At 39.8% G+C, this 26,944-nt stretch overlaps 1 protein-coding gene and 1 pseudogene across 6 annotated transcripts in view; one reads left to right on the top strand and one right to left on the bottom strand.

Moving 5' to 3' along the window:
- Nucleotides 1–2,983: 2,983 nt before the first annotated feature.
- LOC138849243 (large ribosomal subunit protein uL30 pseudogene) lies at nucleotides 2,984–3,634 on the bottom strand (annotated as a pseudogene).
- Nucleotides 3,635–14,489: 10,855 nt separating this feature from the next.
- MAP3K7CL (MAP3K7 C-terminal like) overlaps nucleotides 14,490–26,944 on the top strand; it is a 46,656-nt gene continuing 34,201 nt past the window's right edge. The window contains exons 1-2 of one of the 6 annotated variants that reach the window (XM_089330596.1): nucleotides 14,490–14,915; nucleotides 16,880–16,988. In XM_089330596.1, coding sequence (XP_089186722.1) covers nucleotides 16,977–16,988 — 12 coding nt within the window. In that variant the 5' untranslated portion in view covers nucleotides 14,490–14,915; nucleotides 16,880–16,976. Of the gene's footprint in view, nucleotides 15,042–15,122; nucleotides 15,369–16,879; nucleotides 16,989–26,944 lie in introns of those variants that run through there. The other 5 variants (XM_008267166.5, XM_051859473.2, XM_089330597.1 and 2 more) reach the window with 5 other exon arrangements.

The raw sequence follows: 26,944 nt of genomic DNA, 5'->3' as shown, positions 1-26,944 counted from the left end.
TGCCTGTTCTAGAATTTCATAGAAATGCAAGAATACAGTATGCATTATTTTGTGGAAAGTTTCATTTACTCAGTACATTTCTTTTGAGATTCATCCATGCTTCACATGTAGTAATAGCTAGCTCCTTTTTATTGATGAACATTATTCTGTCATATGGATATACCACAGCTTGCTTGTCTCTTCTATTGATGAACACCTACATTGTTTTCAGTAGGGAGCTATTATGAATAAAGTTGCTATGCATATTTTTTTTCTATAACAGTTGATTTTATGTGACATGCTGGGCTACGGAACCTAGATAATTTGTAAAATATTATTATGAATATTGTGAACATTTTTTAAGGCAAGTAACATTTATTTTATTTTTTTGGAAGTTTTTTTTTTCATTTTCAATTCTCTTTATATACAGAAGATCAGTTTAGCATATATTAAGTAAAGATTTCAACAGTTTGCACCCTGTTGAAATCTTTACTTAATGCATACTAAACCGATCTTCTGTAAAAAAAAAAAAAAAAAGAAAAAGAAATTATCAATTCCCAACTTGACTCTCACTGGGATTAAACATGACAATAGGTCTGATCTGATTTCATCATCATTAAAAAAAATCATCTATTATTTTTCACTTTATGTTTCTGTGTGGGAGCAAACTGTTGAAATCCTTACTTAATGTATACTAAGCTGATATTCTGTATATTAAGATAATCGAAAATGAATCTTGATGTGAATGGAAGGGGAGAGGGAGTGGGAAAGGGGAGGATTGTGGGTGGGAGGGATGGTATGGGGGGGAAGCCATTGTAATCCATAAGTCGTACTTTGGAAATTTATATTCATTAAATAAAAGTTAAAAAAAAAAACAGTTTGCACCCACATAGAAACACAAAGTGAAAAATACTGTTTGAGTACTAGTTATAGCATTAAATTACAATGTACAGCACATTAAGGACAGAGATCCTACATGAGGAGTAAGTGCACAGTGACTCCTGTTGTTGACTTAACAAATTGACACTCTTGTTTATGGCATCAGTAATTACCCTAGGCTCTTGTCATGAGGCACCGAGGCTATGGAAGACTTTTGAGTTCACCAACTCTGATCATATTTGGACAAGGTCTTAGTCAAAGTGGAAGTTCTCTCCTCCCTTCAGAGAAAGGTACCTCCTTCTTTGATGGCACGTTCTTTCCACTGGGATCTCACTCACAGAGATCTTTCATTTAGGTCATTTTTTTTTTTTTTGCCAGAGTGTCTTAGCTTTTCATGCCTGAAATACTCTCATGGGCTTTTCAGCCAGATCTGCGTGCCTTAAGGGCTGATTCTGAGGCCAGAGTGCTGTTTAGGACATCTGCCATTCTATGGGTCTGCTGTGTATCTCACTTCCCATGTTGGATAGTTCTCTCCGTTTTTGATTCTATCAGCTAGTATTTGCAGACACTAGTCTTGTTTATGTGATCCCTTTGGTTCTTAGTCCTATCATTATGATCAATTGTGAACAGAAATTGATCACTGGGACTAGTGAGATGGCATTGGTACATGCCACCTTGATGGGATTGAATTGGAATCCCCTGATATGTTTCTAACTCTACCGTTTGGGGCAAGTCAGCTTGAGCATGTCCCGAATTGGCTATGCATATTTTGAATGTGTCTTTGTTTGAAGGTATGTTTTGTTTCTGTTGAGTAAAAAACTAAGAGTGGAACACCCAGGATTGGGGTAGCTTTATGTTTAGTTTTTTCAAAAAAATATTTTTTTAAGAGTTAGGAAGAGCAATAGACTGAGAGAATTCCTCTCTTCCCAAATATCCACAGTAGCCAGGTTTGAGATAGGCAAAACTGAGTCAGGAAGTCAATACAGGTCTCCTATGTGAATGCAAGGAAACCAACTACTTGATCCATCATCTGATGCTTCTCAGTTCCTGCATTAGCAGGAAGCTGGAGTCAGGAACCAGATCAAAATATAGAACTATTGGGGTGTGGATGTCCTAATCATTAGGCCAAACATTTGCCCAATATACTTACTTTTATAAGGAACTGTCAGATTTTTTCCAGTGTGATTTTGTTATTTATTATTCAGAAGAGATTCATGTACTATATATTTACTGATCCAACAGCACAGTCAATAGATTTTTGACAAAACACAGCACACTTATAGGCATTTAACATGACTTTATAGAATTCACTAATGAAACACACTAACCCAGAAAATAGCGTCAAAGATCAGGAATAAAAATGTAAAGAAATTCATAAATATATCTGGCTGGTAATTTTCACTCTTCACAATGCATTTGAGCCATAGAATAATCAAAGAAGGATCACAAAAATTCTTTCATTGTATGAACTATATGTTACACTCGGCACCTCAAAATTTACAGTTCATTCTTCTAGGTAAGATGATATATAAGTAACATACATGTTTATTATTTATAAAATATCAGCTTTCTAGTTTGTGCTCAGTAATTGCAGTATGACTGCTTAAGATTCTCCAAATAACATACATCTGTGGACATAAATGTCATTCTTCCATCATAACATTCACAATATGTAATGGAATTCCTAATAGCTCACCTAAACATGGACAAAAGATGCAAAACAAGAAAAAAATAGAACAGGAATGGAAAATAACACATTTATGCTGGTACTTAGAAAGTCTAAGACATGAAATTTCAGCAACTATAGTGTTTTTGTAAATGTAACTTTTATTACTTTACCTAAAATTATGCAAATAATGCCTATAAGACAGGTTTCCCTTTTGATTCATAGCAGAATTCAAAGGTGAAAAATTACGTTTTCTCTTTTTTCATAGAGAAAAAAACTCACAAGATTTTTTAAACAATACAAAGTGTACCCTGGTTTTGAATGTGACGGACTGCTGGTTTAATTCTATTACACACCAAGATTTGCCACGATAGTTAAGGGAAGACGAAGACAGACTAACAAAAGTCACCAATACAACAGTTTATTTCAATATGACTCTAGTCACTGTTTATTATCTGATCAAATTAGAAAAATGCCACAGCAGACAACTTTGTTCATCCTTCTAAGAACTCTCTTGATCTCGTCTTCCCTGTTGCCAGCATCTCCACACTCTACCAATTGGGTGGTCTTTTTTTTTCATCCCACCTTAGGGAGAAGACAACCCACAAGAAGTTGTTTGTTTCCTTGAAGTGTTTCCCAACAGTATAGCTCTCGTGAATCAGATCCTCCATGTAGATGATACTGCATTTACCAAGAGAACAGGCAATCAGAGTGTTATCTGTCAAAGCAATTCGCTTCTTACTGATTTTGCCACACTTGTAAATTAGTTCATTTACTTACTGCAGATATGGGTACCCGCATGCAATGTATGGTTCCACAATCCTCAGCTGAAGTCTTGTTGAGCTTAACAAAGGTGCCATTGAAGATCTGGAGAAGGTGAAGAAGTGGCAACACTTTTCGGACTTTGGGGCTCATACCACTGATACCTCTGATCCTAATGACAAATGCCAATTTGGGTTCTGCAGGTATGTAGAGGTTGCCAGCTTTTCTTGCCATCCTTGCTATCCAAATTTCAGTTCTGTACATCTGCCTGTATTTCTTGTGATAGTGCTTAGCTTTTTCATAGATAAGCTTCCTCTTTGCCGTTCAAAGCATCTTTTGGGCAAATTTCTCAGGTGCTTGATCTTCAGCTCCGTGAAACTCCTCCACTTTTTCTTAAGGGTTTCTGGCACAGCAGGAACTTTCTTCTCTTCTGGCATCCTCCATGGTTCCTGCTGGAAAAGAGGACGATTTTTGTTATTTTACTTTCTCCTCAACAATATTTGGGAGTTCCATATGTTCAGCATTCTTACCAAACTATTGTTGATGTCACTCTTTTTCATTGTAGTCCATTCTAGTGTGTGTGTGCAGTGATATATCATTGTGATCTTCATTTGCATATGATTGCTTCTTGAACAGTCTTTCAACCAGTTCTAATTTTACCTCCTCCTTTAGAAATACTTAATGTTTTCCATTCTTGGGCTTTGGGGAGTTTTATTTATTTGTTTTTGTCGTATAACCTGTTTCAGAATCAAATTTCCTTGTTTTATGTTTAATTCTGTTCCCTCTAGTGTACTAAATCACTTTTCACCACTCTTTGTCCTGCTTGTTTTCTAGTTTGAAAAAACACTGGCTCTTATTGTCTCCCTTCCTATTCTTCCTATTCTTGTGGGTTTGTGACTAAAAACAAACAAAAAGGGGCAGTAACATGAAAACTTTATTGTTATTTAGTGGGGTTTTGGAAACTAAATACTTAAGCTTCCATCTCTACCTGGAAGTCCTTTTGGATGTAGGAATATAGATCTAGTTTGTAGTGCTTGAATTTCATGAAGTATTGGTTGAGATAAAGGCTTCAAAATTATGAATGCCAGGCCGGCGCCATGGCCCACTAGGTTAATCCTCTGCCTGCGACGCCGGCATCCCATATGGGCGCCGATTCTAGTCCCGGCTGCCCCTCTTCTGATCCAGCTCTCTGCTATGACCTGGGAAAGCAGTAGAAGATGGCCCAAGTTCTTGGGCCTCTGCACCCGCATTGGAGACCAGGAGAAAGCACTTGGCTCCTGGCTTCAGATCGGTGTAGCTCTGGCCGTTGCGACCACTTGGAGAGTGAACCAATGGAAGGAAGACCTTTCTCTCTGTCTCTGTCTTTCACTGTCTGTAACTCTACCTGTCAAATAAATAAATAAAATATTAAAAAAATTATGAATGCCCTCTAGGAAACATTAACACCATGAGATGACAAATGGCCCTGTACCTTCAAGCCATCATACTATATGAGTGGGCATTGTAGGTAACGGGGAAAATTGTGAAAGCCATTTTTACACTGGGGTAACCTGAGACATACACTAAATTGAAACTGAGACCAACATAAATATATGGATAGTGATTTTATTCCTAACTCTACTTCCTTTTACCCAAATTATCCCAGCTATTCTCTTTCCACTCAACACAGGGGAAGTCTGATGAAGGGAAAGTTGGAACAGTAAGAGCTAAGTCTTTAAAAAGATTATTTGAGGGGCAGTGAGAGAGAGAGAGAGACAGAGAGATGGAGAGACAGAGAGAGAAGGAAGACTTCCATCTGCTGTTCTTTCCCCAAAGGCCCACAAGAGCCAGATCCGGACTGGAGCTGAAGGCTGGAGATGGGAACTCAGACCAAGTCTGCCATATGGGCAGCAGGAGCTCAATAACTTCAGTCATCACCCGCTGTCTCCCAGGGTGGGCATTGTCAGGAAGCTGGAATCGGAAGTGGAGCTGGGACTCAAACCAAGCTACTCTATTATGGAACGTGGGTACCTGTTTCATTTCAGGAAAACATCTTGAAATGCTAAGTTTCTGTGGTTCAATTGTATTTTAAATGTATTGCTTTATTTGTACTTGAATTGTATGCATGGCTTTATAAAGCTTTACGTATTTCAAATACTAAGAGTTTTATAAGAAGACTATACATAGTTTTATGCTTTTACTTAAGTAGCAGAATTGTCTAAGTCAATATTGGAAAGTATTTCTTTTCTTTTAAATGAAAATTATTCATTGCAAAAGAAGTAGTCCTATGGGGGCAAAGGTGTCTGTCTGTGTGGTGGGAATCACTTGAATTGGATCAACTTTCTGAACCTGACTGCTAGTTTTTAGGGAACAGAGAGGACAGAGAAACATATCAGAAGACATGGAAGTGCAATTGTGGGAAAATCTGTATGTCCTTTAACAAATAAAAGAAAAAATAATGCAGGGGAAATTATATATATTTTTAAAATGTAAAAAACATTATCTTACCATATATTTGGACCTTGGCTTAAAAATAAAAAGTGAACTGAGAAAATAATTTAAGATGTTTCTGAGAAAACTGATGGTTTGAATGCTGTTGGGATGATTAAAGATCTTGGGGAATTAGTGTTCTTTGGTATGATATTGCTATTTGGTTGTGATTAAGAAGGGAGTGTAGTGCCTTTTGTGAGTATTCACTGGGATATTAACAGATGATAAGAAATCCATGTTTTCCTTATGATAACAGTAGATGGTAAAGTGAATCTATCTGTATTCCAATAACAAGTTTGAAAGCTCAGTTTTATTCATCCTTCCAGTTCATATTTTTGAGAAAGATGTAAATGTTTAAATGTAAGATAATATGATATTATCATATGGTCAAGTATATTAAAGAAATTTTAATTCTCTCCAAGAGCCTGATGTCTAAGTTTTGTAGAAAATAGGAACACATATGTCACATTTAATCAACTATAGATGATAAATGTAAAATAATATAAAAACCATTTAAATTTCCAGATAAATACTATTTGAGAACAAGTTTTGCAATTAATTCTCACAGTACAATTCATTAAGTACAGAGGTCCTATAGGGAAGCAAGTGCACAATGACTCCTGTTGTTGATTTAACAATTGACACTCTTATTTATGATGTCAGTAATCACCCGATGCTCTTGTCATGAGCTGCCAAGGCTTTGAAAGCCTTTTGTGACCACAAACTCTGACATTATTTAGACATGAGCAAAATGGAAATTTTCTCCTCCCTTCAGAGAAAGGTACCTCCTTTTTTGATGGCCCCATCTTTCCACTGGGATCTCACTCACAGAGATCTTTCATTTAGTTTTTTTTTTTTTCCACAGTATCTTGGCTTTCCATGCCAGAAATGCTCTCATGGGCTTTTTAGCCAGATCCAAATGCCTTAAGGGCTGATTTTGAAGCCAGAGTGCTGTTTAGGGTGTTTGTCATTGTATGAGTCTACTGTGTGGCCTGTTTCCCATACAACCTTTCATTTTAAAGGTGACTAGGGGTTACTTTTCCTGTCTAACATGAGGATAACAGAATGATCAACTTTTTATCATTTTCTCCCTCTCAAAGTTCAAAGAGGAGTGGGTTGGAATCATTGACTAAATCAGTGGTTTCTAACCATGAGCCATGTGTTTCCCTTACTGAAACAGTAACATCTACTGGATCAGGATAAGGTAAGACAGGCACTGGCACACCACGGCCTGAAGGCCATCTTCACTTATGAAGTTGCATGAGGACAGTCACATGCATTTGTTTCCTGTTTCGTTGATAAAATCAGAACCATTGTGTAGTGTTTAACAGTCAGGTTGCCTAGGTCCCCAATCTGGTTCTGTCTTGCTGGTATAGCGCTTTGGTTAAATTACTTAGTTGAGGGGCCAGCGCTGTGGTGCCCTGTCCTGAAGCAGCGGCATCCCATATGGGCCCCAGCCATTGTGGCCATTTGGGGAATGAACCAGTAGATGGAAGATCTCTCTCTCCTCTTTCTGTATCTCTGCCTTTCAAATAAATAAATCTTAAAAAAATAGAAGACTGATTACCTTTATAAATATTTCTTTGTTGGAAACTATAGGCAGTATATGTCACATAATAGAAAGGAGCTTAATTTAAAGTTTTGTGAAAATATCTTTAAACTATTTTCTAAATGCTTTGCAGAGCCATTAGAATTTCTTGTTAAGATTTACTGTGGGGAGCAACTCGGACTAGACTAAGTTACTGGAATTAAGACTTATTCTATGCATCTGCTCTCCCACAATATGGCGCTGGGAGAGGAGAAAACAGCTTCTACGCAGCTGCCTCCAGTTCAGCCAATAAACTGTAGGACTTGCTCCTGATTGGAGGAGAGCAGCGTACTCGGCGTGTGGGCAGCCGAGTTGGGATTGGCAGAGGAGGACTATAAAGGAGGAGAGAGACGGCATGCACCAGGAACATCTAAGGGGAACACCTGTGCAGCCCCCGAGAGAGCCGGCCGGCGGTGTGCCACTCCCCTGCGGAAGTGGGGAATGTGGCCAGGGGGAACTGCCCTTCCACGGAGGTGGAAGGGATAGTAGCCAACCCGGGAAGAACCAGCAGCAAACCCGGGGAGGGCCGAGCAGACGAAAGAACAGCGCAGGGTTTAGTGTCGCTCCTCCATGAAGAGGGGGAGCGACATAATGGTGCCGTGATTCGGATAGGAAACCTAGGACGGATAGAAAACTTAGGAGGGAAAAACCGGGAAGAACTGGGAAAATACCAGAGAGAGAGACTAGCAAACAGCCTAGGGAAAAGTCGGACGAAAAAGGTGCCAGAAGAAGCTATTGAAAGCCTAGGCATAGACTCAGATACGGACTACGGGGGAAGCTGGGAGAAATCTCTAAGGTCGAAGGCGAAAGTGAAAGCTAGAACAAACAGACTCGGATACGGACTGTGGGGAGAGGCCAGGAGAAATGAGAGGGGAATATTGTTGGAAAAAACATACCGGGTAGAGAAAAATATGTTAGGGAAATTGAAGCCGCGGGGGGCAGGCCGAGGCGGAGACGAAAGCCACTTTGGGATTCTCAAGTTAGTCCGGGAATAGGGGGCGAAAAGTTGAAACCAGAAGCGGAAACGTAAGCCAGATTGGGATCCATCTGATTAGCCCGGGGAGCAAAGGACGGGAAGCCAAACCGTGGGGCGGAGACGTACGCTGGGTTGAATTCGCCAGGTTAGCCCGGGGAACTTAGATTGAATGCTAGTGGCGGAGATGTAAGCTACGCTGTGTGACTCGCGGAGGCTGCCGCGCGCAGACAGAGCATGCGGGGCTCAAGTAGATAGGGAACGCTGGGCTAGTGTGAAGCCGCGCAGATGAGAGAGGCGCGGGCTGAAGCGGCTCAGAGCCAGAAAGCCGCCGAGAAGCAGCCTCGGGGCGGGCGCCGGGAAGCCGCGGGGATAAGAGAAACAGAAGTTTAGAAGTAAAATGAGAGAAATAGGAATGCTGGTAGATAGAAGTAAAACAGGAGAAATAGGAATGCCCGGAGATAGAGAAATAGAGAAATAGGAAGGCCTCCCCACAACATGGCAATGAGAGAGCTTGGATTCGGTCTGCCTGATTAGTGAGGCGATGAGCACCTGCGGGCGGCTAGCAGCTTATGCACCGCAGGTCACCGAAGACAGGCACGAATTAACATCAATAAGGCCTCCCCACAACACAGCAATGAGAGAGCTTGGATTCGGTCTGCCTGATTAGTAAGGCGGTAAGCACCAGCAGGCAGCTCGACCAGAGTATGAGCTGCAGGTCACCGAAGACAGGCACGCATCAGCGCCTAAAAACCTCCTCACAACATGGCGAAGAGAGGACCCGGATTCGGTTTGCCTGATTGATAGGACTTGTAAGAACCTGTGGCAGCTCTAGCAAGCAGAGCAGAGTGTGTGCCACGGGACACCGAAGACAGGCGCGTATCAACGCCAAAAAATAAAAAGAAAGGGGGATCTGTGGGGAGCAACTCGGACTAGACTAAGTTACTGGAATTAAGACTTATTCTATGCATCTGCTCTCCCACAATATGGCGCTGGGAGAGAAGAAAACAGCTTCTACACAGCTGCCTCCAGTTCAGCCAATAAACTGTAGGACCTGCTCCTGATTGGAGGAGAGCAGCGTACTCGGCGTGTGGGCAGCCGAGTTGGGATTGGCAGAGGAGGACTATAAAGGAGGAGAGAGACGGCATGCACCAGGAACATCTAAGGGGAACACCTGTGCAGCCCCCGAGAGAGCCGGCCGGCGGTGTGCCGCTCCCCTGCGGAAGTGGGGAATGTGGCCAGGGGGAACTGCCCTTCCACGGAGGTGGAAGGGATAGTAGCCAACCTGGGAAGAACCAGCAGCAAACCCGGGGAGGGCCGAGCAGACGAAAGAACAGCGCAGGGTTTAGTGTCGTTCCTCCACGAAGAGGGGGAGCGACAATTTACAGAACACAGTAGTTGCTCCAGACCTGTTGAGTCACTGTCTTAGAATCTGGGAAGGGCTATTTTAGAGAGACACGAACCTAATAATCAGGTAAATTTGGGAAACACTAGCCTGGAACATATCAAGTCTTCAAAAATAGTTATTGAATTGCATTGAAAATTGGTATCATGCTGACGGGGTTTGTGGACTCAAAAGGCTTCCATAGCCTTGGCAGCTCATGACAAGAGCTTTGGGTGATCACTGATGTCAGAAATAAGAGTGTCAGTTGTTAAATCAACAACTTTCTTCCCATGTGGAACCTCTGTGCTTAATGAGTTGCACTATGAGAATTAATGATAACTTGTCTTCAAACAGTACTTTATAGTTTGTGTGTCTGTGTGGGTGCAAACTATTGAAATCTTTACTTAGTATGGAGTTGGTATTCTGTATATAAAGATAATTAAAAATGAATCTTAATGAAGAATGGGATGGGAGAGAGTAGGAGGTGGGATGGGAGAGGGTATGGGAGGGCAGGTATAGGGGGAAGAACTGCTATAATGCAACAGCTGTACCTATGAAATTTATATTTATTAAATAAAAGCTTTCTAAAAAATAAAGAACAAAAAAGAAAGAAAACAAAATTGGTATCATGTAATTGTGACAATAGTCTATACCATGAGTATATGTCATAATTCAGGAGAAAGCTCATTAGGTGAATAGTTCCTTGAATCCCATTAAATTTTCTATATGATAGTAAGAACACTGATTGCCAAAAAGAATAAAACAAGACTTATAAACATACTATTAGTCTGCATATTCTTTCTGGATTGAATTAGTGTAATTCTGTTGAATTCTTAAAAAACTCTGTAGTTATTTTGGGTTTCAGTCATGGGGAGATATTTTACTTGGGTTTTGGATTTGTTGCTTTCTTGAAAATGTTTGGATAAAGAGCCAAGCAATACATCCTTGCTCCTAAGGAAACTAGTAAATATTAATTATTATTGTGAAAATCTTGAAATTTATATTATTAAACTCAGAGCATATTTAAACTACTTATATATGTTCTTCTTTGTTGCATTCTCATTGTTGTCTAATTATGCGTCAATGGAATCTTTCCTTTGTAGCATCCTCTGTATCTCTCTTAGTGCCTTCTTAGATGTCATGAGGATGTAGTCATCAAGATTACAGTCTGTGCACTGTGAAGTCCCCAGGATCACATGGGTAATTCTGGGAAGTTTTCTGGATAAAGATTGGCTACCTCTGCAGATGCTGTTGATAATAGCACAGAAGGTGACATTTCATGTATTTCAGAGGTAACTTTCTCTTCCTGTCTCAATAGTTCCTCAGGAGCTCTGATGGTCAGTGCAGAAGAGGAAGGGTCCGGCTCATTCTGGGCCTTTCTGTTCTGCATTGTTGGTTTCACTGGAATGTCATCTTCAACTCTTCTGAAGGCAGACCAAAGAGGCCAGTTTGGGAGTCAGAGCAGATGTGAAATCCACTCACCCCCTTGGAACATGTAAGGTGTACAACTTTGATTTCCTCAGGGTTGAACTTCATTGTCCTGGAAAAGATGATTGGTGTTAGATGAACCTAGATGCTAGGATACTGAAGAAGCTGCACCTTTGTCTTCTCCAACCAAAAACTCAGAGTCAGGCTTATTCTTAACTAAAAAAAGAAATCAATTAAATATTTAATATAGAGTATATCCTAGTGTAGTGCAAATATCATGAACTGCAAATTAGAAAACCTGGATCCTAGAACTGGTATTGTGGCATAGCAGGATATGCTGCTACCCGAGATGCCAGCATACCAAATGGGCACTGTTAAAGTCATGGCTGTTCTACTTCTGATCCAGCTCCCTTCTAATGTGCTCAGGAAAGTATCAGAAGATGGCCCAAGTGCTTGGGCTCCTGCTACTCATGTGGGAAACCTGGAAGAAACTCCTGGCTTCAGCCTGGCCCAGCCCTGGCTGTTGTAGCCATTTGAGGAGTGAACTAGAGGATGGAAGAGCTCTCTCTCTGTCTTTCCCTCTCTCTCTATAATTCTGCCTTTCAAACAAATAAATAAATCTTAAAAAAAGATGAAAAAAAAAACCTGGATCATTAATTCTGCAATGATCATGTATCTTTTTAAAAATGTTTATTTATTTAATACATCATGTTTCCTTGACCTCGTTACTTAAACTGCCTCAGCTTCTATTTGCTCATCTCTCAAATGGGGATGAGGATACTGATTATGACTATTTTATGGGATCATTAGAAAGATGAAAATGAGACAATGGATAAAAAATTCATTTGATAAATTATAATGCATTATGTAAGGTGATATTATTAACTACAAAATAACATCCCAATGGTAATTATAATTCCTGGAAAGAATAGGTTTATATGTGAATGTTCTAATGATCTGAATCTATGCATTTTATTCATGCATCTATAAAAACAAATTAGCTTTTCAGTCATTTGATCATGGACATCTGCTGACTACTTTTACTTAATTGTTTAATTTTGAGGTTTACAAAAAAAGGTGAAAAGTACCAAGTTTCCATATATTTCCTCTCTCCTCCCATCCCTTTAATTCCCCCTAATAATAATATCTTGCATCAATGTGGTTAATTTATTACAACAGATAAGGCAATATTGAAATATTAACTAAAACCCATAGTTTATATGAGTGCTTACTTTTTGTGTTATACATTCTGTGCGTTTAGGTGGATGTGTAATGATGCATATTCACCATTACAGTATCATACAGCACAGTTTCATCACCCTGTAACTCTCCCCTCCACCTATTCATTTATCCCTTCTCTCTCTTTGAACCCCTGGCAACCACTGATCCTTTTACTGTCTTGTTAGTTTTGCCTTTTCCAGAATGTCACAAAGTTGGAATCATAGAGTATGCAGCCCTTGCAGATTAACTCATGTCACTTAAGCTCCTTCTGTGTCTTTTTGTTGTTTGATAGCTCACTTTTTTTATACCTGAGTAATATTCCATTGTGTAGATGCACCAGCTTGTGTATATATATATATATCTCCATTCCCATGTTGAAGGTCATTTTGGCTATTTCCATGACTTGGCAATTATGACTAAAGCTGTTATAAACATCTGTGTGCAAATTTTTGTGTATGTTTTCAACTCACTTTAGAAAATGCCAAGGGGCATGGTTACTGGATCATGTGGTAAGAATATGTTTAGTGGGCCAGTGCTGTGGCTCACTTGGTTAATCCTCTGCCTGTGGCACCGGCATCCCATATGGGCGCTGGGTTCTAGTCCCGGTTGCTCCTCTTCCAGTCCAGCTCTCTGCTGTGGCCCGGGAGGGCAGTGGAGGATGGCCCAAGTGCTTGGGCCCCTGCTCCTGCATGGGAGACCAGGAAGAAGCACCTGGCTCCTGGCTTCGGATTGGTGCAGCGCCGGCTGCGGCGGCCATTAGGGGAGTGAACCAACGGAAAGAAGACCTTTCTCTCTGTCTCTCTCTCTCTCACTGTCTATAACTCTACCTGTCAAATAAATTAAAAAAATAATATGTTTAGTTTTTTAAAATTTTATCTAAGGTATACAAATTTCATGTATACAGATTTAGGAACACAGTGACACTTCCCACTCTACCTTCCCTCCCACCCATGCTCCCACCCTTTTTCCTCTTCCTCCCTCTCCTATTCTCTTATTTTTAAAAAGATCTGTTTTATACCCATAAGCTTATCCTACTCTAAGAATATGTTTAGTTTTCAAAGAAACTGCCAAAGTTTCTTTCTTTTTTTTTTTTTTTTTTAAGATTTATTTATTTGCAAAGCAGAGTGAGAGCGTGAGAGACAGAGTGAGAGCAAGAGCCAGAGAGCAAGCTTCCATTCTTTGGTTCATTCTTCAAATGCCTGTGCCAGGAGCCAAGAACTTCATTCGGGTCCACACAGATGGCAGGGGCCTGAACACTTGGGCCATCTTCTGTGGCCTTCCTGGGAATATTAGCAGGAAGCTGGATCAGAAGCAGAGAAGCCAAGACTTGAACCAGTGCAATGATATGGGATGCTGGTGTTCCCAGCAGAGGCTTAACTGCTGTAGAACACCACCAGCCCCTGCCAAACTTTCTTTTACAGTGGCTGTGCCATTTTGCATTTCCACTAGCAATGAATGAAAGTTCCTGCTGTCCACATGCCACCATTTGTTGTTGTCAATGTTTTGAATTTTAGTCATTCTAGCAGGTGTATAGTGATATCTCATGGTTGTTTTAGCATGTAATTTCTTATTGACGTATGATATTTATCTTATTTTCATATGTTTACTCACATTTGTTTATCTTTTTTGGTGAAGTGTCTGTGCCCATCCTTAGCCCATTTTTTGATTGTGTTGTTTCCCTATTGTTGAGTTTTAGGCGTTCTGGGTATTTTTTGGATACCAGTCCTTCTTTTGATATGTGTTTTGCAAAGATTTTCTTCTGATCTGTGTCTTAACACTTGTTTACTTTTAATTATTTAATCTCAGTATCATGTTCTAGCTGTTTTTTAAGGACTAATAATCCAAGTTTAGAGTTGTTAAAACATTTGAAAAGCCATATCCCGCCATTCTTATTCACATTGACTCTTTCTGCATTTGTTGCATTTATACAATGGATCAAGTCATCAACCACACACGGGCTCAACCTCAAACCTCACGTTCTTAAGCGGGATCATCACTGCTATCATCTGAGAGTCGCCTGTGGCTTGTCCAAGTTGGCTGGGTTTGGCTGCACTGATTGGAGTGGAGGACATTTTTGCTGACTGGAGTCATGCTATCTTTGCCAGTTTGCTGGAATAGACACAGACACTGATTGGGTCATGCTGAAGACATTCCTGTCTTGTGAAGCAAGTCTGTTTGTATTTTAGGTTTGCCAGGACTAGTGAATTAAAACATTTGGACTCTCCACAACTTGCTGTTTATCAATGCCTCTGACAGGAGGAGGGTTCTCTTTTGCGCTTGCTTTTTCTAGAAACATGACAACATCCTGGCTGTTGAAGAGGCAAGGAAAGGAGAGAGGGGTAGTGGAGGGAGTAGATCAGGGAGGTCCCTGGGACGCTGGGGTTGAGGGCAGAGCAGGTAGCAGCGTGCTGCCCTGACAGCTGTCCCTGCTCCTCAGATTGTCAGCGGCTGCTATGCAGCAGGTGCAGCCTGGTCTCTCACTGAGACTTTACTCCACAAAAGCAACGACTGGCCAAGGCAGTGGCTGGCCCTGGATTACACAAGTGCAGACACTCAACTAAGTGAGGTAAGACAACAGGTGCGAAAAATGAACTAAATGCTCAGAGGACCAGCCACCTAACCAAAGCTCTATTACAGCTACAGGCGAGAGAAGGAATCAGCGGCCCGTCTCTCCAGGTGGTGTGATGAAAAGGCAAGTTGGTTTAGGAGAGTTGGTGGCTGTTGCTGTGTGGAACTCAAAATCCACCCAACCTTCCCACCATCCTCTCCAGGCAGACAGATGTTCTCAGATTCGTGGAGGGGAGGGGCTGTAATTCGCTGCGTTTATCGGTTCCATTTCCTGTAGCTGGAAATGCTATGAGAGCTCTCTCTACAAAGTCCTGGAGACAAATTTGCATCCCTGTGCTTCATTTCTTGCTGCAAGAAAGTGCTGGGAAATTTAGCCCAATATAGAGTACAGATTTCCATCCTTAGATGTTATGATCAAGTGATTTGGTGATTGATTGTACAATGTATAACGGTAAGACTTATCCTTTTAGCTGCAACCTTGAGGGATTTTTAATTGTTTGCTTTGTTCAATTTGAGACAATCTGTGCTATTTTCCAGGACCAGGTGTCTAACAAAACACTTGATTCTGAGTAGATGAGACTACACAGAAGTGTGGTGGAGTTAGGATTAAACAAGTCCTGAGTCAAGTAACAGCAATTTTATACTCTTCCTCTTTTCGTAAATGAAATGCTTCATGCTACTTCTCCTTTCTATCTTGGAATTCCCTGATGTGGATAGTGGAGTGTTTTGTAGTTCGTTCCTATTTGTTATATTAAATGAATGGGTCAAATGTGCTTGGGTGATGCACATTTACTCTTTTGTTTTTGTTTTTTGTTTTTTTCTTCCAAAGCCTGCTCTCTTTCCGTATATTGGGTAAGATCATTCCAAATGTGTGTATGTCTAAATATACATATATATATATATGCATTGACTTTGGCTCTATAAATAATTGTGAAAACAAAATTCAGTGTTCTGGACACTTATTTTTAGGTAGCAAAAAGTTATGGGAAAGAATCAGAAACCCTGCTGTGAGAAAATGTTCTGTTAATGTAGTTCCCAGAATCCCCCTAAGGATGGTTGATGAGGTTATTTATATTTTGCCATTTTAAGAGACATTTCCCTAAAATATTCAGGCTTTTTGGTTTACTGACTACATGAGAAGGAGAGTGGGCAGTTTAGGGGAAGCAGGACTAAAAATAGAAAAGTTAAATTTATGTATTTAAATAACAAAAATATCATGTATTTATAACAATATCTTTTCCTACTCCCTGTGGGCATCAGGTTATCGAATATTTTGGTTAAAATGTGTTTGTGTTAAATTCTATTAGAACTCAGAAGTATTCACGTATTTTTGCCCATCTTATCTGTTGTGTATTTTTCTTTTTCTCCATTTTAGTGTACCAATTAAATGATAATTTACTATATGGTGTCGAACATCAATTGAATGTTTTTAAGTTTTATTTTTTGCTTGTATTATGCTTTATTAAAACGTACACTCTTGGTTAGATATGTCTGATAGAGTTAATCAGATAACTTAAAAGTGCATAATATTCATAATATATAACTGTGTGATTTTTAAAATATTCTTTGGTATTCTTGAAATTATACTTATCCTTTTCCACTCCCAGATCAATATCTTTTTTTTGTCTTCCTAAATTAAATATAAAATACTTTATATGACCTTGAAGGGCCAGAATTGAACTGGTCAGCAGGAAGAGATACTGGAAAAGTGAGGCAGGTGGAGACTTTTGCCACATTTCATTCATTCTTGATATACATTTCTAAAGTAATTTTTCATGAGTCAGAAAAATTTAAATGGGACATGTGAATACTTTTGATGTAGGAGAAAGCAGTGCAGAACTAGGAATGTCTGAAATAAGAAGACAATGCTTCCTATTCTTCTTCTGTAATTTCTAAGGGTCTCTGAGTATTCAGAGGCAAAATGTTGGGTAAAGTGACCTTGGTTCTCTTTTGTCCTCACAGCTGGAAGACCCAGGGGAAGGCGAAGGCTCAGGTGCCCACATGATCAGCACAGCCAGGGTACCTGCGGATAAGCCAGTTCGCATCGCCTTTAGCCTCAATGACGCCTCAGGTACAACCTGCTTGGGAGAAAGTGCTGCCTCACTCTTGTCCCACCTTTTCACCCACTTTGCTATTGTACACCCTCCATGGAAAATGTAAAATTGCAGGTTTGAATGATCTGACGATAGAATGTGATATTTCATCATGCATTGTTGGAGTGCAGCTTCCAGAAATGCCTCTGGTGATAGTCCTCCCCGACCCCAACTTTGAATCCTTTGGTTGTTTTAGCTCATTTTTTCTTTTTTTTCTTTCACCATTTAAACTTTCTTTTAGAACAAAGCCGATAGAGCTATAATGATTTAACCAGATTAATATGTGTCATTGTTAAAACCACGCGAAGAAACATTTATCAAAAACTGACAGTTGGATAGATATACAACTGATAATATAGATAGATAATTGGATAGATAATATAAAAATATCACTGCCCCAGTTCTAGCAATATTTGCCCAAGCTGAAGTTCAAAATGCTGGTTTCTCACTAGTGTTTCCTCACTTCCGGCTAAATGAACGAATTTCATTAAGAGTGATGAATGGGACAGGTGAGGCGGAGCTTCTTGAAATAGTAAGGTCTGAGGTGAAGCTGCCATTCTTAGAGCCCTTCGTCATGGTTCTCCTCAGTGACCTCTTAACACACATATTGAATTGCACCACCTTTGAACAAGGGACCTCACGTGGTGGGAGGTCACAGCGCTGAGAGAAGGAAGACTTGGCTCTTATCCACTGGCATCACCATTGTTCTTATTTTAGTGTCCTCTATTAAAACCACACACTCAAACAACATTACCATTTAAATCTTGGGTCTTTGGAGGACTGATACACTGGCTCTTTCTTCTCTCAATGCCCACGTAGGAGTGATGCTTTTTAAAGAATGACTAAAAAGGGACAGCAAAGGCTCTGTGAAGTCTGATGTGATACAGTCAATGTAGGCTTGGAATGGTTTATCAGGTGATTATGTAGGTGATACATCTACCCCTGGGAGGGGGGGAGGAAGGTATGTATTTCTGAGTAGGAAGAGGTGCAACGTTGATTCTTCATGATCTCTTTGTCTAATGCTCTTCATATGATCTGCTGTTGTACTGTGTCCCTCCCTAGAGAGAGATCCCTCTAAAAGACAGCGATGGGGAGAAATCTTCTCAATGGGCAAATTTATCCACCCCACCATAGAAATGACAGCTGATGTTAATTGCATTCTCTTTCGTATTTGGCATTCAACTGTATTATTTCTGATCCTTAAGACAACAAAGTAGCAGAGGCATTAATATTCCTTATTTACAGGGACAGGGATTGAGGTCTAGAAACCACACCACTAGCACCGAATGGAGTTGTGGTCTAAGCTCAGATTCCTAGAACTGGGTTGCCATTATCCCCTGCTGCTTCTCTAAAAGGAGACAGAAAAGCCCCTCCTATTTTTATGTATTTCATAAGCACAAAACTTCAAATAGCAGTTATTACTGGAGTGGCCAGCTTTCAAGACAAACTCATGCAGCCTCCAAATCCAGAGGGAAAAATAATGTATTATTTCTGTTCTTTTGTTCATGTCCCCCATGAACAGAACCACTTTTGTTACAATCAACAACTTTACAACGAAACCCTTGTGTATAAAGCTTGTTTATCCCATGCAACCTTAGTATATCATAATTTTGAACCAAATAGATGTGCTGTTCCCTAGTCCATAATTTAACAGAATTTAATTTTGTACAGAAAAAGAGTTCTGGAGAGGTACATCTCAATCTTTGGGCTGCAGAAATAGACTCTTCCTTGAGGTACAAGATGTATAACTTGTTTTTAATTTTCCACCACCCTTTGAATTTTCTTTCTCCATGCATGTTTTGTTAACCAATTTACACTAATTTGTTCTAGTCTCTATTTTCTCTCTTGCAAATGTCTCAAGAATACACATTTTGGAGTTTATTATAACCCTTCAGAAGGGTTATAATTTATTTTAAGTAATTCCTATTCTCTAGTCCCACAAAAAATGCTTATGAAAATGGAAAAAAATCTGCCAGCATTAAATATTTTGATCTTATAATTAATGTGATTCCATATTTCTACAAAGGGTGCCTTACTAGGGTATGTGAGGCAGGAACTGTGAATCGGTGTTTTTCAATCTTGCCTGATTAAGATAATTATAGGAAAGAACCCATCGCAAACCTAAGTAAGCACCCCAATCTCATGTACCGTGATTCAGGAGGTCCAGTACTACTTTAAGAGGAACGAGAAGATCTTCTCCCCTATGGACATCACAAATGCTAGATTCCCTGGAATAGCCAGGGCCTAGGACTTTATATTTTTGCATGCACTCGAGGTTGTGAGTTTACAGAAAGATGCTTCACAGTGTGTCTGGGGACACCTCCTCTGAATTCTTGAATAATGAGTGTGTGGAGTGTCACACAGAGCAACATTTGCCACTGTGCAAGCTGTGCATACCTTTTGAATGCCACTGCAAGTGGTCTGTAGACCGCACATTTAGGTGGAAAACACCCTAGATTTTCATTGTAAGCTAAGTGAGGAAAATAAGGTGGATTTTTGGGGAGTAATTCCTTATTGTTGGTAATTAAGCAGAGTCCATGAGAAAAAGGAAATGTTGATATATTCATTTCTTTTTTTTTTTTTTTTGTTAAATCTATTTGTTTATTTGAAGGAGAGAGTTATACAGAGGAGGGCCAGAAAGAGAGAGGTCTTCCCTCCGACAGTTCACTCCCCAATTGGCCGCAATGGCCAGAACTGCGCCGATCCGAAGCCAGGAGCCAGGAGTTTCTTCCGGGTCTCCCATGTGGGTGCAGGGGCCCAAGGACTTAGGCCGTGTTCTACTGCTTTCTCAGGCCATAGCAGAGAGCTGGATCGGAAGTGGAGCAGTCGGGTCTTGAACCCAACACCCTTATGTGATGCCGCTGCTTCAGTCCAGGGCATTAACCTGCTGTGCCACAGTGCCAGCCCTGACATATTCATTTCTTATGAGCCTAATCTAGTGCTTATTGTCTCCAGTTGCTTTATGATTGTTTTTTGGTATATATTTCTGAGATGATTTAGTGTAGCAGTTAAGGTCATAAAGCTTTGAAATCAGAGTGGCATGGTTTCTAGAACCATCTCCATCATGAATGGTACATATGATCATGGGTAAGTCATTCAATCTTGAAATTCAGTTTTCCCTAAGATGTGTATAGTGTTAACTCACAGGTTTATTGCAGGAATGAAATGAAAGCATTTAGCAAAATTCTTGAATATAAATCAAGCACTCAGTGTGTTCCTGTAATTATGGTAATTAACATCAAGTATTAAGGCAAGTATAAACTACTGGGCATTCTCCTACCTGGTGTCAAAATAGGTTTATAGTCCAAGTGACCTGCTGTTTTTTAAGAACTAGTTATCCAGTTAGAGAAATGTGGGTGCCTGATCTTTACCCAATCCATGAGCTACCTTTATTTGGTTTCTCTATTTCTAACATTCTGGCATAGGTGGTACATGTCCTAAAGAGGGCTACAATATGGTACCTTCCATGGGATTTATGAGGCAAGATTTGGAGAAAAATCTGTTTCCCAGAGCAGTTGGCAACAGTTTTTTTTGTAACAGATGATTGTCAAATTGGGCTTGAAGGTAAACAGGGAATGGAAGACCAATGCAGCAAAGATGTCATTTCTGGATACAAAAAAAAAAAGGGTTGCATACCCTCTAGCCAGTTTTCTGCTTTATCCTTCTATACAGAAAGTATGAGCAAAACGTGAGACCCGGAAAGAATATGATGTGTTCAGATAATACTAAAACTCTAGTCAACTGGAGCAGAGGTCTGAACTGTGGGGTAGTAACTTGCAATTTACTGAGTCCTGCTTTGAGCTAGGCATTGTGCTGGAGACTTAATGTGGAATACTTGTTTAGGTAGCAGTAGACTAGAGTACCAAGCTAGTATTTAAAGTTCAGCAAAAGAGTGTGAATTGGGTCAGAAGCAATACAGTATCAATAGTCCTTGAGCAAAGGTACAGTAATATGATGGAAATTGTAACAATTTGGTAGAACAATCTGGAATGTGGAGAGATGAAAGAACAGAAGCAGCTTCTTATAGTGGTACAGAAGCAAACTGATGAGAATGGAATTGGATGACTGAATACAGAGTACATTTTGAAGAAAGGATTAAAAGAACTTAGTTGACATAACAGGAAGATGTAAGTTGTTCACTGACAACACAATGAGTCACACAACTTCAAATAGATCATGGTCCTTCTGGAGCTCAAATAAAGGAAGCAAGGTTTTGGAAAAAATCCCTTTAAAATATGATCATCATTGCATATCATCAGGTTCCTTCATTAAGTAATACTTAACTAATAATAATCCCTGGAAGCAGTAATGCATGTCTTTAATAAGTTGATGATATTATTAGTTTTATTTCCAAGCTGGGAATTTCAAAGAGTTAACTACCTAAACTGGGCCCTTCATGGAGTTAATCTTGCCAGTAAAAACTTTGCAGAAGAAAAATATGACTCTTGTCTCTTGGGTTACTGGAGAATCACTGGCCCTTCCCCAATTAAACAGAATTTCCAGTTGGATGGGCTTTAGGATTTCATGTTAATTACTTGAGAGTTTACCTTATTTTCTACTGAACTAAATTCTGGTGTCCTGTCTTGTAAATTTTGACTTTGGAGTTCTTTCTCTTTTAAAAATATTTTAGTTTTTATTTAGAAAGATTCAGAAATACTGGTGTCAGCTCAAGCTGGTAGCTTTTAACATTTAAAAAAATTCTTTCAAGCTATTTGAAGTTTTCATATCTGGGCACAATTTATGATGTTTAAGTTAAAAAATCTGGATTCCATCTCATGGGGTATCTTTTTAAATAATACCATTATTTTCCCCTGAAATATCAAGATGCTGGGTTAACACTGCAAATTCTCTAGAGTAGCTGAAATATCTACCTTTGAATCTAGCTTTTTAAAAATATTTTATTTAGTTATTTGAGAGGCAGAGCTATAGACAGAGAGAGGGAGTGACAAAGAGAAAGGTCTTCTATCTGCTTGTTCATTCCCCAAATGGCTGCAACAGCTGGAGCTGTGCCCATCCAAAGCCAGGAGCCAGGAGCTTCTTCTAGGTCTCCTACATGAGTGCAGGGGTCCAAGGACTTGGGCCATCTTCCACTGCTTTCGCAGGCCATAGCAGAGAGCTGGATCAGAAGAGGAGCAGCCGGGACATGGAATAGCACCCATATGGGATGTTGGTGCTGCAGCACTGGCCCCTCAATCTAGTTTAACAGTCTGGGTTTTTGTGTGTACACGTTTAAAACTGGCTCTCAGCAAAATCATGAGGTGTCTCTTGCCACTGTCCCCTTTCTTCTGCTTTGTCTAACTTTAGTATTGTTTCCTACCCCTCCTAAGGGCCAAAATATTTCTGGTACTCTCTGCTGTCCATGCTTTTAGTCCTCTTTCTCTAGAAAGATTAAAAAACATCACCCACATTAAATAAGAAGTGGATCTTGAGATTCATCTCTTTATCTCTCTCTGGTATTTTGTTGTTGTTGTTATTTTTGGTGCTTTGCATTTCCATATCCACAGGGGACTTAAGAGGAAGTTAAGGGATAAAATTGCCACTAGAATTTTAGATACAAGGCAACTCAGAAAGATGGTATTTAGAAGGAACAGGTGTTTAAGGCAGCCCTTTGAACTTTGTCAAGGCACTTCCGGTCCCAACTTGACCCTACACTTAAAGCTACTAAAGTGTGCATTGACGACACTCATCAGAAAATCCCTCAAGGGTAGGTGGGAGGGGATTGTCTTCTACATTTATATCCCTGATAAAGCAAAAATTTGAGAGCCATAGTAAAACTTAGTTATCAAACATTTACAAAATCAATAATATAATATCTATAAGCACTTACAATTTATTATTCTGCCATCAGATGTAAAATTTTTTGGGATACAACAGTATTTATCAGTTGCAATCTCTTGCTTAAAGGTTACCAAGGAAAGCCAGAGAGAAAGTGAATCTTTATCAAATACTGCGGTGCTTTTACTTGTCTTGCTTCATTCATTTTTTAAAAAGATTTATTTTACTTGTTTTGAAAGATAAAGTGACAGAAGAGGAAAGACAGAGAAAGCGAGAGTGAGAGCAAGAGCGAGAGCGAGAGAGAGAAAGAGAGAGATATCTTTCATCTGTTGGTTCGCTCCCTGAATGGTTGCAAAGGGGATCAGCACTGTGGCATAGTGGGTAAAGCCTCTGCTTGTAGTGCCAGCATCCCGTATGGGCACCAGTTGAATTCTGGCTGCTCCACTTCTGATCCAGCTTTACTATGGCCTGGCTCCTGGCTTTGGATTGGCACAGCTCCAGCCATTGCAGCCATCTGGGGAGTGAACCAGAGGATGGAAGACTCTTTCTTTCTCTCTGCCTCTGCCTCTATGTAATGCTGCCTTTCAAATAAACAAATAAATCTTTTTTAAAAAATGTTTGCAAATGCCATGGCTGCTCCAAGCTGAAACTGGGAGCCAGAAGCTCCACTCAGGTCTCCCACCAAGGTGGCAAGGGTCCAAGTCCTTGGTCCATCTGTCAGTGCTTTCCCAGGTGCAGTAGCAGGGAGCTGGATTGGAAGTAGAGCAACTGGGACTTGAACCAGCACTCATATGGGTTGCTGGCATCCCAGATGATGGGTTAATCCACTATGCCCCAATGCCAGTCCCTTGCCTCATTAATTTATTACTGGCCACAATCCCCTAGGAAAGTGTTACTATATTCATGTTAAGATATTTGGAAATGTTGGCCAAAGGATATTGAATAATTTGTTTCCAATAAAGGAGTTAATAAGTAGTAGCAAAGTTTCAAAGCCAGGTCCTTTGTGCTTTTTTTACTTCATAAACCAATTAGAGGTAGGGCCTATATAATAAAAAAGCTGAGGGGCCGGCGCCATGGCTCACTTGGTTAACGGCACCGGCATCCCATATGGGCGCCGGGATCTAGTCCTGGCTGCTCCTCTTCCAGTCCAGCTCTCTGCTGTGGCCCAGGAAGGCAGTGGAGGATGGCCCAAGTGCTTGGGCCTCGGCACCTGCATGGGAGACCAGGAAGAAGCACCTGGCTCCTGGCTTTGGATCAGCGCAGAGCCAGCTGTGGTGGCCAGCTGGGGAGTGAATCAATGCAAAGGAGACTTTTCTCTCTGTCTCTCTCTCTCACTGTCTATAACTCTACCAGTCAAATAAATAAATTAAAAAAAAAAAGAAAAAAAAAAGCTGAAAGGTTCCCCACAACAAATAGCTTCTCTGTGGTCACAGAGCTAATAGAGGAAGGTGACTTCTGCTCTGCTGTTGTTGGAAAGAAGATAAAAGAGGGAAACTTGACTTGGTGATGTTCTGAGGAATAAACACACAATTATCTTTTAGTATGCATGAGGGATGGAGTCCAGAACCTGCTGCAGATACCAAAATCCATAGATGCTCAAGACCCTGATATAAAATGATGTAATATTTTCTATAACCTTCTATATACTTTAAATAATCTCTAGATTACTTATAATACCTAATACAATGTGAATACTATATAAATAGTTGCCCTACTCTAAGGGAATAATAAAAAAATCTGCTTATGTTCAATACAGACTATATTTTAAAAAATATTTTCCATCTGTGGTTGCTTGAATCCATGGACAGAGAATTGAAGAATATGGAGGGCTGGCCTTACTTCCAACAGTTCTTCTTAAAGTAGACTTTTTTTTTGGGGGGGACAGTAAATATGCTGTAAAATAATTAAGTATAAATACTCTGACAAAAGGATAAATCAACAAAAGTCACAAGATTATAGGCACAGTAAGGGGGGGTATACGAGTGTTTCTAAGGATTATAAAATCTGTCCTTAATTAATCAGACATCTCTGCAGAGAAGCATTATTCAGCCTAGTGAGACATGATCGTGCTTGCCCAATACTTTTAGGTACAGGTTAAGGTCATATGGTGTTTTACAAATTTTACAATTGACAACCTGCTAAGTGCCACTCCAAATCTCTATCCATATCCATGTTCACATCATATCAATGTTTATAGCATACTTTTAACTTTATGGGTTCTGAAAATACAATGTATGTTTAAAAATTCACATCTTTAATGAGCAGTAAACAAAATTTTAAAAATCATTTGATGTGATTCAAAACACTGTGATGCCTAACAATAGCCTAGTTTCTAGGAATTTACAAAAATTTTATGTGTGTATCATATAGAGGTACCAGAAGGGCATGGTAGTTGTTTTTGAATAATCCTCACTAGCTAAATAAAAAGTTGGATGCTCTAATGTGTGATTCCCCATATTTGGGCGAAAATTTTCACTTGTCCATGAGATACAAGCCTGGGAGTGTGTGACCCAGAAACTGAAGTGAAGCAGAGTGGCATGGTGGAAATAGCGCTGGGCTGGGAGATGCTCCTGTGGCCTCTGACCTTCAGACTTGGTGCCTTCTTTCTCAGAGCTCATATCCTTAACTTTACTCCCAGGAACCTCAATCAGCTGTTAGCTCCTTTTAGATCCAGCACTCCTTGAGTGCATAGTGCATTGCTAAGTAACAGTGAGGATTTGGCTTATAGATCCAGTGTGTCCCATTTATCCAGTTCACGGAGAAGGAGAAGACAGTTTAAGGAAATCTGCGAGCAGAATAATCATGAAAGCAACCAAACAGCTGCTCAAATAGATGCTCAGGTGAGCCCATCATAAAATTTCTGTGGTGTGTCACAACAGTTAAGATACCAATAAGAAAGCTCTATCTTAAGGATCATCGTCTTGGTGACAGTGAATTTGTCAAACAGGCACTGAACATCTGTTTAGGTATTTTCTTTATATTTCATCCTTGAAAAGATTCCTTAGGATACATTTTGTTCGGTTCATTAATGGTCCACAGTGCCATTTCAAAAAAGGAAGCTTTCAAATTACTTCCTTAATGCACTAAAAATATAAAGTGTGTTGCCAATGTAGCATAGAGTCAAAGTCCTTCTATTGAACATAATAACCATTCAATAAGTATAATTTAAATAAATTTTAATTAAAGTATCCTTGCACTCTAATTTTGTATGATTATAAACATAGCTAACAACAGTTTTTCTTTTTTTTTTTTGTTTAAAAAAAGAGCTAAATTTGCAAGGGGGTCTCTTGTGTAGCTACTGTACAAACAATATACTTTATGCTTTTGGAATTGTCAAGGCAAACTTAACTGCTCTCAGGAACTCCGATCCAGTATCACTGTCAAAATGTTTTACAACGATTCGGCCAAATGTTTGTGGAACAGCTGTGCTACTAGTCTGCCTGAGTCATTTTCCTTCTTCCCTTTTGGCCCAATCCTGTGATTCATCATTCTGCTTTTAGAATATTTGTCTATTTTTAAAACCAGTCAAAGAAGGCAGCCACTATTTGAAAGTAAACACACCACACATCAGCTTGGGGCAGCTTTGTAAGCAGCTTTGCAAGCCTGAAATGTCTGACCGGCAGGGATGCCAGCTAAACCAGATGGCAGCGGGAAGTGAAGCAGAGGACTGGCTTCCAGGCTTGGTGTTCTCCTTACATCTGTCTTTGGTTTTCTTGTTTCCGCTGCTGTTTCCTGCTTGGGCTAATCCCACTTGATCCATTCTTGAACAAAAGTCTTTCTTTCATTTTGGTGATCTCTCTGAAACATCCATTATATGTTTATTTTCATGCCAATCAATTAGACTTTTATTTCAACTCAGGGAGTTCAATACTTCATGCATATGCAAAATTATCACTATGGTCACAGACATGTGCTTTGACCTGGTGCGACTGCTAATAATGTTGTATTTTCTATAAGGAAATCATCATGCCAGGTCATACCAACTATTGGATTTTTAAAAAATGGCTATATTAATTGTACGCATTTAGAAGACATTGTGATAATTCAATACATGTATTCAATGCATAGAGATCAAATCAGGTTAGTTAGCATTTCTATCTCCTTACACACTAAAAACATTTTTCATTGACACTTAATAATTATACATATTTATGGAATA

Source organism: Oryctolagus cuniculus, chromosome 4, assembly GCF_051225735.1.
Source record: "Oryctolagus cuniculus isolate XC-2025 breed Fujian yellow rabbit chromosome 4, ASM5122573v1, whole genome shotgun sequence".
NCBI lineage: Eukaryota > Metazoa > Chordata > Mammalia > Lagomorpha > Leporidae > Oryctolagus > Oryctolagus cuniculus.
The sequence above is the reverse complement of the archived record's forward strand: the minus strand, read 5'-3'. Positions and strand labels throughout refer to the sequence as shown.